Source organism: Theobroma cacao, chromosome 4, assembly GCF_053813885.1.
Source record: "Theobroma cacao isolate CCN51 chromosome 4, ASM5381388v1, whole genome shotgun sequence".
NCBI lineage: Eukaryota > Viridiplantae > Streptophyta > Magnoliopsida > Malvales > Malvaceae > Theobroma > Theobroma cacao.
Genome location: NC_142642.1, coordinates 38,344,673 through 38,357,114, shown reverse-complemented (window position 1 = coordinate 38,357,114; position 12,442 = coordinate 38,344,673). Strand labels below are relative to the sequence as shown.

Here is a 12,442-nt window from a genome sequence, read left to right as displayed (position 1 = left end):
AATCAAACAAATGATCATGATGCTTCCAGCAGGGGGAAACTTCACAAAGTGAGTCGGTTAGCTCTAGGCTCACCTTTTCTATTGCTCTATTTCCATAGAATCCATACATATCTGATAAAGTGTCAGCTAGGAAGAATTTCTTGTTGACTATGGTTTACAACCATGAATCCAACTTCTTACCTTGATAGTGTAAACTTGCAATAAGATTTGTGAAGAAGAGAAAAGGGTTGTGGGAAAAAATCATGGCCTTTTGGCTTGACAACCTATGAATTTCCTTTACTTTTTCAAACAATATAGGAGATTCCGATCTTTTTTTACTCTGGTATAGTTCGTCTAACTCTAACCTCAGAGTCAATCACCAATCACATGCAGTCATTATCCTCTTACTCCACGAAAACTGGAGCCCACAAACCATCCCAATTTAAAGTGGCATTCCACTAAACAAGTAAAGAATTGGTGCGGTTTTGAAAGAGATCGCTTTCAACCAATATTCACACAAAACTTAGGACCCAAGGTTGCCCTCCCAAGTCTGGCCTCCAAATTTGCCGAAAGTTCAAAGACTGATTGACCAAGAAAATACATTCATTTTGGCTACAATTGCTGCTATGCCATTCTAAAGAAACGTAAGCCAACTCAATTCCTTTGGCTCCCACACTTGAAAAGTGGCATTCCAGCAAATATAAAGCAAAAGAGAGGACATTTCACGCCACCCAAATAGAGGAAAAGGAGAATCAAAGCTTCTTCCATGGTACATTGATTGCCTGCCTGTGCAAAAGTCTTCATTTATAAATCTTCTTTCAAGTTCAGAAAAACTCGGTCAGCCTCACCTTTCAAAGACGCCTTAATTGCTGAACAAAACAACCTAACATTTCTGATGCCTCCTTTGAACCTAACAAAGAAGCTGAAACCAGCCAGAAAGGCCTGGAGGAGTTTCACGAACAAAGTCAGATCGAAACTCCACAACTTCCACGTCCCAAGTTCCATCAAAGCAGCAAGTCATCGTTTCCTTGAGTTCTGCTCGCTTCGTCTCTTTGCACCTCTCAGGAAACGCTTTCTTTCAAAGTATTCCTCCAGCCGTCCTCGCCGGTATGAATACAACCACCTCTACCATTACCAACACTACCAAAACCAGCTTCACAAGAACCGTAAGGTTATATATATAGACCAGCTCTATGCAGAGCCTATGTCAATGCAAGCAAAGCATGTTGAACCACAGGCGGAGTCGAGCAGACGAAATGAAGTGGTCGGTGACAAGGCTTTGCGAAGCAAAGGCAAAGAAGACGAGAGCAGTGTTCATCGTATTGAAGATGCATGGAATGCTATTGTAGCGAGATCACCCCATCTAAGGGGAGTGGATGAAAGAGCAGACGAGTTCATAGGCAAGTTTCATGAAGACAGAAAGCTTGAGAAGGAAAGGAGTGATCTTGATTTCCAGGAGATGTTGGCCAGAAGTGCATGAATCCATTTTCATCTTTTTTAGCTTTCATGTTTTCTTCTTTTTAAATGCAAAACATGAAAGTGATATATACATTGGAGCTTTGCAGGTTTTGGTTACTGATTCCCTTTTTTTTTTTTTTTTTTTCTCTTCCTTTTATTTTATGAGTGGACAGAGTTTCTGTTTTATACTAAATGGGTTTTGATCATTGTATAGATTGGAAAATTGTGTGAAAATTTTCTGCAGATTTGTATTCCTGTTCTTTCCTACTCATACAGGGATGTCTGATTTTGTTTTTCCATTCTTTTCCTTTGGAGTGATACAATAAATGTTTGGTTGTGCATTTTCTGATAAATAAATGAAACATCTATGCTTGTACCAGTCATGTTTTCTTCAGCATTTGATATCATGCCTTCTAAATCCGAGCATTTAACTCAATACTAAATATATAATCATCTATTCAACAAATAAGATTCGAATATTCTTTTCGATTATATGCATCATAGCTTATATCGTAGCTTCGTGCTTCATTCTCCTCATTTTTTTTTCAACCAATAAGGTGATTTCATTAAATAAATTGGCCTAGGCAGTAGAAGTACATCTGAACTGCTCAAGGCAGTAATGATGCAGTAAAATTGCAGGAGAAGATACAATTAGAGCACATTCGTACAATTACACCAGCAACACAAAACAAGGCATTACAAAAGGCTGGTAATACATAAACCACAATTATAGACTAAGCTTGCAATAAGTGATCATATGGAAAAAAGAATGCACGTATCAAAGCAAAGCGGCTAAACAAGCTACCACCATGTTGTAAACATTGTCTCACAGTCGATACCATATTTGGCAAGCATGTCTACAAACGAGTTCCCCTCACGAAGAGTGTGCTGGATAACCCATCCTCCCAGGGCAGCCCGAAGTGTGTCTATCTCATTAAAACATGCCTAAGATTCCAGGGTCTATGATTCACTTTCTCAACCCAAGTAGTTGCCACAATGGAGTCAATCTCAATGACAAGTCGGTGCTTACCAGCATAGGGTGAAGAGGGGTGCATGCACAGAGCCTATGTAATGGCCATTATCTCCGCATAATTAGAGTCCTGTGCACCTAGTTGTCCAAACAAAATACAAACTACATACCCTCATGAGTCCTGAACAATACCTCTGCACCCCGCAGGTCCTGTTTTACTTCTGGTCAGAACCGTCAACGTTAAATTTGAATTCACCAATATTTGGAGGTTACCATGTAATATTTTGCGCGCATGTAGAGTGTGGTGCACGAAATATTTGCATTTCAAGGCTCTGACTTGGAGCCAAACTCATCAACCACGTTTACTCCATCGCAAGCCCGATCAACAAAAATGATCGTGTACGAATTAAATGAAACAACAGGCAACCAAAACACCATGGTCGACAACACAGAGATCAAATACCCTTTACAACATCACTCACCACAATGACCAATACAGCCGCACCAAGAACTGTGCATGTAGATAGTGTGCATTTTGGATGATTTTATTTACATGATATTAAAAAGGATATGCAATAGTTGAAGTAGATCAAAACTGACATATACAATATACCATATGTAACTCAGCTTGCCACAAAGTTACCACTTTGCATTTCTGCTGGGACGCCTGGTTGGAGCTTTGGCTAGCGTCTCCTTGTTTCGGGCTTAACAAGTTTCTGAATTTTAATCAATAGATTTCTCTTCTCTTTCCTTCAGTTCTTCTGCCTCTCTATTCATTTCTCCTCTTGGTTTTCTTCGTTTCCTTTTTTCGCGTCTTTGGCTGCTGCTTTGGTTTTAGTTTATTTGCTCTTGTTGCTTTCCTTTGATGATTTTCTTTTTGTTGTTTCATTTTCATCTGTTAAGATGATATAATTTTTGGTTTTTTTTAATTGAAAAAAGGGATTCCAACTTTATTATTTTAGCGTAAAGATCATGCATCCATCAATTAACTAGCTCGATTCCTTTTCTGTTTTTTAGTTTTGCTTACATCTGAGTTTTATTTTTTCTGTTTATTTCATGAAATTATTGATCTGTTTTTGTTTGTTCTTTTTTCTACGTTTTTCCCACTTTATTGTAGTGTTTAAATTTCTTCTGTTGTGTCTACATATGGTTATCATGTTCCGGGTCTGCCCTTCGAACTCGCTCTCTTCTTTTTTTAATATTTGCATGATTTGGGTGTTGTGAGTTTAGCCGATCGGTTTCTTCTTCTGTTTTTAAACAAAAAATCATATTAAATACAAAAATAAAAAATAAAAATAAAAAATCAAATAAACCCCAATTGACCCAAATTGACAGTTTAGAGTGAAATTTGGAATTTCTTTTGACTTTCACATTTCGAAATACCCAACAACGGTTTCTTTTTAGTAGACCTTCCACAATGGATTAGAAAGCAGCATGAGACTCCAAAACCATCCATAAGGTGCTCCGCCATGAAACCAAGATATTATCAGTAACATCCTGAAATCAGCCTCAAATAGAAAGGATGCCATAACTTTAGATCAATGATTTGGTGAATTTATACATAATCATGCCAGGCAATGCTACAACAAACAGATTGCTCCACAGAGATCCAAAGATTCATTTCCAAGTACGATAACATGATAAATTAGCCTTTCCGGAGGGGATTCAACTCCAACTCAGCTAAATCAGGAGATGCAACCCCAGTACATCTCTGAGAAGAAATCGATTCATATAATGGATAGAGAGACCAAAAGATGACAGAAAGAAATCACGTATTTGATCCAAACAGGGAAAGCCATGACCAAAAACGAAGCTCCTCAAATTTGCTATGAATTGAAAGAGGCGACAAGGAGAGTTACAAGCTTGATATTAATTTCTTACATTTATTAACAAAATTGTTCTACAAAGTTTCAAGCAATATCGGGAAAAAAAAAAAAAAAGATAATCCCCCAACACATTGCACGGGCAACACTCTAGTTTATATACATATCTAAAAGATAACACACTAGTTTAGGAAATCCTTCATGGGATCATCATGGTGTATCTTTTTCATTCTATATGCCTCCATATCTTCTGCAGTAACCTACAAAAGAAATCACAAGATTTAATAACAGGGCAAAATATACCTACAAATATACAAAATTTTAACTTAAACTAAAAGAGACAGAAAATATCTGGAAAATTTCATTTGATAATAGACCATTTACCTCGTCATTCCATCTGACGTTATACTTGCGTTTTCTTTCATCCTTCTCCTCTCTCCTCCTCTCATCCTCCTGCCAGTCAAAACATGCATAAACAATAAGCGGATATGTAAATCATATTCCTGAAATATCCTTCCAAATTCAATTTAGTATTCACACAAGGTTTCCCTATCTTTTGGGTACACAGCTGGGAAGAATTACCATTCTCCCACCACATTTACCTTCTTAAGAGCCTCGGTGAGAAGTTTTTCGTCAAGAACAAGGTCGTCAGGAACATCAGTTCCCCAGGTAGCAAGTTTCTTCTCCTCTGCAGGAGCAGGAGCATCTGCATTCAAGTTGGCATTCCAATTAGAATAGAGATGTAAGGATTAAATACAAAACAGCAGGTGCTAAACTTGGAGCCAAAAATATGATATTAAAAATAGCACCATCTTTCAAGTTGAACTTGAAAGAGGAAAGCAGTTGTTCAGGGATACAAAGAAGACAGTGGCATCACCATATAGACTTCTCTTAAAGGAATTTAGAGAACCGAAATTACTTCCAACAATATGATATGAGCTTAAAGATCATCACTAAAAGAACAAGTGCAACTTGAAGCATTAATTTGAATTATCCACGTAAACACTATGCAGCACCTACCTTCTGAGGCTGCTTTACGTGCAATATTAGCCTTCATCAAGTCTGTTGCTGCTTCTGCAGCCTCAATTCCAGCCGCACCAGTACAGTAACTATTCCGAATTGTTTGCTTACAACATTTGTAGCCCCACTGGTGATCCTTCCACCACGAACCCCAAACACTTGTGTGGTTATTAATGAAAACATCTTCTTCATACTTGCTTTTTGGAAGCAATGTTTCCTACAGAAAAAGTTTGAAGGGGGAAAAAAATATAGAACTATTAGAAAGCAGAATAAAGAGCTTTTTTAAATTAAAACATATATTAAAACTAAAATCGTACTATCACATAACTAGATAAAACCTAGAAACAAGAACTTAATAGATTTCATTAGGCCCTTGGTTATTGAAAAATTTCTGTGTTTGGTGAAGATGGAAAAAGAAGAGGAAAATTGAGCAAGGAAAAATAGAGAAGGATGGCAGTTGGTGGCTTCCAGTGATGGGAAGGATGGCAGTTGGTGGTTGCCAGTGATGGTACGGGCAGCGGCAGGTTTGGGTGAATGGATCTCTCATGTGACGAATGAGTCGGGATATGTTGGGTTACCAAAGGATATTGTCTTCCAGATTATGGAAAAAAGGAAGACAATTTCTCAATTTCAGTTGATCATCAAGTTGTTTTCCTTGGAAAACATAGGAAAATGTAGGAAACAACTTCCGGAAGTTCATTTTCAGTGAAACAGACGGAGTGTTAGAGTTAAGAAGCTTGGAATTTTGTCCAAGAAATCTTCACCAATGGAAGCAACGGAAGGGGAAAACCAAAACCTAACTAGAATAAGCTGAAAGTTTGTTTCATACGTACCATTCCCTTTATAACTCTGCCAGCACGATCATATTCAACTTGCCTCTCACTTTGTCCCAAGAGGAGCTCCATTGGTATCTCTTCTTCAGTTGCTGCATTGCCATACTTCTCCATGATGGTATCTTTAGTCTTTGATTTCAACTTCTCCTTGATGACCTTATAATTCCTGAACAGGAGTTCAGCTTGAGATGGAGCAGCTTGCATGTGAATATCTTGACCTTTATCAAATGCTTCCCACGCATGAATATTGAGCTGCTTGAACTCCAAAGCTTGCCCACTCATTCTATATTGATTATCACCCTGCAAAGTAACAAATTTAACAAAAGAACAAGTCAGAATCACGTAATGTAATTAACTTTAAGGCATATTATGACAGCAATCAAAGGAAAAAAAAAGTTGCAAGACACTCACTCCATAGAACTTCTCATTAGGGTCAGCATCAGGAAGAGGATCTTCACGCATAGATCGAGTTTTAGGATCATAATAAGCCGAATTAACATCAAGATTCAAAAGATATTTCGCTGTGTCTTCCCGAATACGCAAATTCCTAAAAAAGATAAAGGCAAATATGAAGTAAGAATGATTGTTTTATATAGCAGATAAGAAATTGAGTTCCTTAACAAATAATTTAAGCAGGAAAAAAGAAACATAAGGCTGAGGGTTGGTAATAATAGATGTACCTGACAGTACCCGTGCTCCCTCCACCCGTGGTACGAACACGCTTCTCGACTTTAGCAAAGTCCATCTGTTTGCTCTCATCAACCTTAGCTTCATCAACCTTCAGAGCATCATCATCATCATCTTCATCACTAACCTCTTCCTCCCCATTGTTTTTACTATTTTTCTCCTCCAACTTTTTCAGCTGTTGTTCTTTCAGATACTTCCTTCTAGCCTCATCCCTTGCCTCATATCTTTCAATGACACGGGCATATGTGGATGCATCATAACCATTCCATCGATCTCGCTTGCCATCATAATCCAGTTCAAAGGTCTCTATCTTTTCATCAGGTGCGATGTGCATGCTTGTCCATTTTGCTCCTTTCTTACGAGGCCTCTCCATGCATGCCTTTGAATCATGTGTCATTGCTCCACAGCTACAACAAGCAATTAAAAAAACACATTAACCATGAATTATGGTGTTATGACAGTTTAAAGTATGAGGGAAAAGGTGAAATAAACTAGTACAGTTATTTAAACTACTTATTCCCATATAACAGTTTCAGAGGACATAAGCACTATATGAAGCTCCAATTTCCTACATGATCAGTTAAAAAGCTTCATAGCACCCTTTGCATTTGAAAGCAATAATGGGAATTTCTATCTAGTTAGCACAACCCAGCTAATGCCTGATGTGGCATTTAAAAACCCTATCACTGGAGTCTAGACCTATCCAGTTAGCTATAAACATGTCTAACTGAATTTAATCTTGGAACCTCACAAGCTTAATCATAAACAAATAGTTCCCTACATGAGAAATTAAATACCAGGATAACTAAACATCTATTTGAACTTCCAAATTTACACTTAACACAAAACTACAGAAGGGACCATTTAAAATGTGACCCTATTCTTGTCAAGTAAGCAGGAAGCTTCAAAGAAACAATAGGAGGCACCAAATTAGCACTAACTCATACTGCAAGAGATTTTTGAACATACAATTTCAGGTTCACTTTAGCCAAGAATTCATCTCTATCAATTAGAACTCTAATTCCTTTCCACTCCAAATTAATAAAATTGATCAATCATACTATAACAGAAATAATTTCCACATATGCTTTGTCTAAAATCTTAATTCCGTTTAAAACTACATTAACACACAAAGCAAAAGAAACAAAAGGTTCACTTACTTTTCGCAAGCACCTTTTCGATATTTATCTGCCTGAAATATTTTTGCACCTCTATCATACCAAGATTTCGTGTAATTGGGATCAGATTTCCATTTCCTTTGATGCTTCAAACTTGGTCTTTCAGCATTAAGATACCAAGGTGCCGATGACATATACTGAGGAATATGAGGGTTAATTTCTTTTCCATCCTCATCGACTTCAGCCGGTGCAAGCCCCGCTTTTCGAGCTTCTTCTAATTCTAGCTGTTTCCGATGATCCTCCCTTGATTTAAATGCAACTGACATTCCAAAATAATTAATCAGACCAATTATAGTTAAAGATCTTTTTTCTTTTAGGGTATCGAAACAAGCAGAAACGAGAAATTTGGGGGAGATAGAAAAAAAAAACATACCTGATGCGGTAGCCATGGTTGAATCGAGAAAAGCTGAGCAGAAATTAGTGATTTTTAGGATGAAATTTCACAAATTCAATCGGAAAACTCTCGTAGATCTGGCGCTCAGTAAACCCTAATCGAAGAAAAAGGATAATGGATTTGCCGGTTATCCTTTATGATTGATTTTCTGTATTTATAGTTTTTAAATAAACCAACAAAAAAAAGAAATAAATCCTTAGCCGACTCTTAACTCGAATCCAGGGGCTCCAGCCTACTGGCGTCCAAGTCTAGTTTGGGCATAGCCCAACCCTAACGTGGGCCAAAACTTATGTCGGGTTTTTACTGGGCTCAGCCCATTAACTGTATAAGAGTAATTGCATCTGCAGACAAAAAGCCCACGAAACTTTATTCAGTGTAATATTATTGTACGTAGATAATATAAATTTTTTTAAAAAAAATTACGTTAATTTTACTCATTTATCGGATCATTTAACATTTATACCATCAAAATTTTTTTATTATATAAAAAAACTTTAAATTAAAAAAATTAATTTAAAGTTAAAAATATCTGACTGAGTATTTGACAGTTGTGGACTACAATTTCGTTGGACCGTTTGGTACAACATCAGCTCAGCTTAAAGCCACAACGTTAGGCCTAACCAACTTTTTGTTTTAAAAAAATCATTAACTTAGATATTGAAAGTTGATGCACCCCAGGCATGATACTTGTCGTCACATGACACGACCCACGCAGCTCCACAAAGTTGTCCGCATCTCGACGGCATATATTCTCTCCTTCAAAACGACGGCGTCTTAAAGCCTCGGGCAATCCCCGAAACACCCCTTGTTATTATCACCATTTCCCTGGCAATATCACTTCCTTGGCCCATAAATATATCTGATTCTTCGCGTTTTCTTATCCTTCCTTGTCCCTCGACTCAAAATCTTCAGCTCACTCTCTCCGAACGACATCGTCGTTGTTTCTCATCGATCTCCGTCAATGGAAAAGGAACCAGTTCGCGTCCTCGTTACTGGAGCTGCAGGTACTGTTAGATATCCACCAATCGGATTCGTTTCTTAACATTTCTTAGCTCGAATTCAATCTTCTTCAGATCTAGTAAAGTTTATTGGCTAAATCAGGTCTCTTTTTTCAGATCTAGTTATTCATGATCTAGATTTAACTTTTTTATTTCGGAGGTTGCGATTGGACTGATTTTTGTTTGGATTAGAAATGATTGATCTAAACCTAGAATTAGTCAAAAGTAATTTATTTTAACGTGGATCTAAGTTTAGTAGCTAAACTAGTACTCGAGGAAGATTATATGTTAAAAGTTTGAACTTTTTAAAGAGTATACGCTTTTTATGCTAGTTTGATACATGTATATATGACTTGCTTAGATCATAAACAGTAAATTTTATGCAAAATGTTCTCATTTTTGTTTTCCCAAAAGATTTATTAGAAACATGTTGTTTTGGTATTTGCAGGACAAATTGGGTATGCTCTGGTGCCCATGATTGCTAGGGGAGTCATGTTGGGTGCTGACCAGCCTGTGATCCTTCACATGCTTGATATCCCACCTGCAGCAGAGGCTTTGAATGGAGTCAAAATGGAGTTGGTGGATGCTGCTTTCCCTCTTCTAAAAGGTATATGTTCATTATCATGTTGTTTAAATATTGGATGATGCTGTCGAGGTTTATTATGAATACTGCTTTCGAAATTTGTATGAATTTGTTATATAGTTATGGGCTGTAACCAAAAAAAAATTTTTTTGACAGGTGTTGTTGCTACAACTGATGTTGTTGAAGCATGCACCAGGGTCAACATCGCAGTCATGGTTGGTGGTTTCCCAAGGAAGGAAGGAATGGAAAGGAAAGATGTTATGTCAAAGAATGTGTCAATTTACAAGTCCCAGGCTTCTGCCTTGGAACAGCATGCAGCTCCAAACTGCAAGGTGAAATAAAACTGATTTCAAATTGAAAGTTCTAGCATTTTGATCACCTGCGAATGAGATTTTTCTATTTCCATTTTTAACTTTATTTACTTTTCATGCATAAAATATGTGAATATTGTTAAAATGCCATTTTTTTTCTACCATTTACCTGTTGTAGATAGGAGCAATATGATTTGTTGAAATTTGTAAACTTTATTTTCTTGTATGCCTTTGAAGCGTATTTTGAATTTTGTGATTTGTTGCAGATTTGGCATGATTGGACAGTCAAATGTTTTTGTAACATCATAAAGTTGTTTTAAATGAACTAATTTGCATTCTATCCATTATACAATGACATATATTTCTTGTCATGAGAACTTGGAAGTTTCTTAGTGGCCCTCAAACGTTGCTCAGTTTATAGGTTAAGATTTCATGTACTCCCTGTTTGTTTCAGGTTCTGGTTGTTGCTAACCCTGCAAACACCAATGCATTGATCCTGAAGGAATTTGCACCTTCAATCCCTGCCAATAACATTACCTGTTTGACAAGGCTGGACCATAACAGGGCATTGGGTCAAATCTCGGAGAGACTAAATGTCCAAGTTTGTGATGTTAAAAATGTGATTATCTGGGGTAATCATTCATCAACTCAGTACCCTGATGTCAATCATGCAACTGTTAAGACTCCATCTGGGGAAAAGCCTGTTCGTGAGCTTGTAAAAGATGATGCATGGTAAAGAAAATGATACCATAAACAATTAGCTGATGTAATAGATTTATATGAACTGAGATTTTGAAGCGTTGTTTTGAAATTATTCGTTTATTAAAGGTTGAATGGAGAATTCATAACCACTGTCCAACAACGTGGTGCTGCAATCATCAAAGCTAGGAAACTCTCAAGTGCACTTTCTGCTGCCAGTGCGGCTTGTGATCATATACGTGATTGGGTCCTCGGAACGCCAGAGGTTGGTAATGTTGTAAATACGTTGATCAATGATATTTTATATGGTCATGATCTCATTTTTTTGCTTCATTTGGTTGCACCTGTAGGGCACATGGGTATCCATGGGAGTGTACTCTGATGGTTCATATAATGTACCAGCTGGGCTCATTTATTCCTTCCCAGTAACTTGTAAAAATGGAGAATGGAAAATTGTGCAAGGTCAGAAAACAGCAAAACGTGATCCCATTATGTTGTGTTAATTGTGCTAATTAAGCATAGCCTTATGTCAGCATGGTTTAACCGATAAGAATAACTAGATATGGATTTTTCATGTTTCTAATCATGTAACTCACTTTGCCTGTGCCTGCCCCTCCCTCCAACACCTTCCAAACCCCCAAAGGGAAGAAAAAGCTGTGTTCCTTTCATTAATTTTACAGAAACATACCATCACTTGTTGCTGACGTGTAGTGTCCCCTTTTAGTTGAAATTTTATTGTGGTTATACTTTTTATCCTCGGCTTCAATTTGCTTAGGAAGTTTGAAGTAGTTCTGGTATCTATGCGTAACAGTGATTGCTCATTTGCAAACTTTTTCTTCAAGAATATTTGAAGTAGAACAGTTTAATTATTTTTTTCTGTTCATTTATTGTCTTAGGGCTGGCAATTGATGAATTCTCAAGGAAGAAGTTGGACTTGACTGGTGAAGAGCTCAGTGAGGAGAAGGCATTGGCATACTCGTGCCTCACATGAATGCGTTCATCATTTATGTAATGTTTTTGTAAGAGCAGCAGTTTTGAATAAAAGCATTGTTAAAATCTAGAGAAATTGTTAATGATGGGGATGCTACCTCCCTGGATCTTACATCATTACACCTGTCACTTGATATGGGGATTTTGGATTTTTGCTACCAATCCCGGATTTTAGCATCAGTTTTAAATGGGATGAGGAAGACTGTTGTGGTCCATATGAAAGTTATGTTTATTGTCCAATGTGTTGGTTAGTGTGAATTATCTGGAGTCTATCTGTTGTTGTGTTTTACATGCTAGCATTTCCTTGATTGCAGTGAACGTTTGGTTTTCTTTTACAGCAAATGCCAATAAGGCGATATGCTTCCTTATGTCATTTCAAGGGACAAGAGGCATTTTAATGAGAGCAATATTTGATGGGGAAGTTGTGGTCTTTATTGCTTATCCATTGTGGCAGTTTATATACAGCATGATCATGTTATTTCATGTTATAGGTAAGAAAAGTCGCTAGATGCTGAGCAT

General features: G+C 37.2%; 3 protein-coding genes across 3 annotated transcripts; 2 read left to right on the top strand and 1 right to left on the bottom strand.

The window, feature by feature from the left end:
• The first annotated feature begins 683 nt into the window (after nucleotides 1-683).
• Nucleotides 684-1,680, top strand: LOC18603220 (cotton fiber protein). The gene has a single exon (XM_018119245.2). It carries the CDS (start codon nucleotides 875-877, stop codon nucleotides 1,457-1,459), a length of 585 nt encoding a protein of 194 aa, XP_017974734.2. The 5' UTR covers nucleotides 684-874; the 3' UTR covers nucleotides 1,460-1,680.
• Nucleotides 1,681-4,270: 2,590 nt separating this feature from the next.
• Nucleotides 4,271-8,487, bottom strand: LOC18603219 (pre-mRNA-splicing factor SLU7). The gene is made up of 9 exons (XM_007035054.3): nucleotides 8,322-8,487; nucleotides 7,931-8,207; nucleotides 6,764-7,177; nucleotides 6,495-6,630; nucleotides 6,084-6,383; nucleotides 5,251-5,467; nucleotides 4,833-4,936; nucleotides 4,615-4,683; nucleotides 4,271-4,490 (listed from the first exon to the last, which is right to left on the bottom strand). Exons 1-9 carry the CDS (start codon nucleotides 8,335-8,337, stop codon nucleotides 4,413-4,415), a joined length of 1,611 nt encoding a protein of 536 aa, XP_007035116.1. The 5' UTR covers nucleotides 8,338-8,487; the 3' UTR covers nucleotides 4,271-4,412.
• Nucleotides 8,488-9,185: 698 nt separating this feature from the next.
• On the top strand, nucleotides 9,186-12,181 carry LOC18603218 (malate dehydrogenase). Its single transcript, XM_007035053.3, has 7 exons — nucleotides 9,186-9,346; nucleotides 9,789-9,947; nucleotides 10,080-10,255; nucleotides 10,689-10,966; nucleotides 11,063-11,198; nucleotides 11,284-11,395; nucleotides 11,830-12,181. The coding sequence occupies exons 1-7, from the start codon at nucleotides 9,304-9,306 to the stop codon at nucleotides 11,922-11,924; spliced, it is 999 nt and encodes a 332-aa protein (XP_007035115.3). The 5' UTR covers nucleotides 9,186-9,303; the 3' UTR covers nucleotides 11,925-12,181.
• The last annotated feature ends 261 nt before the right edge of the window (nucleotides 12,182-12,442 follow it).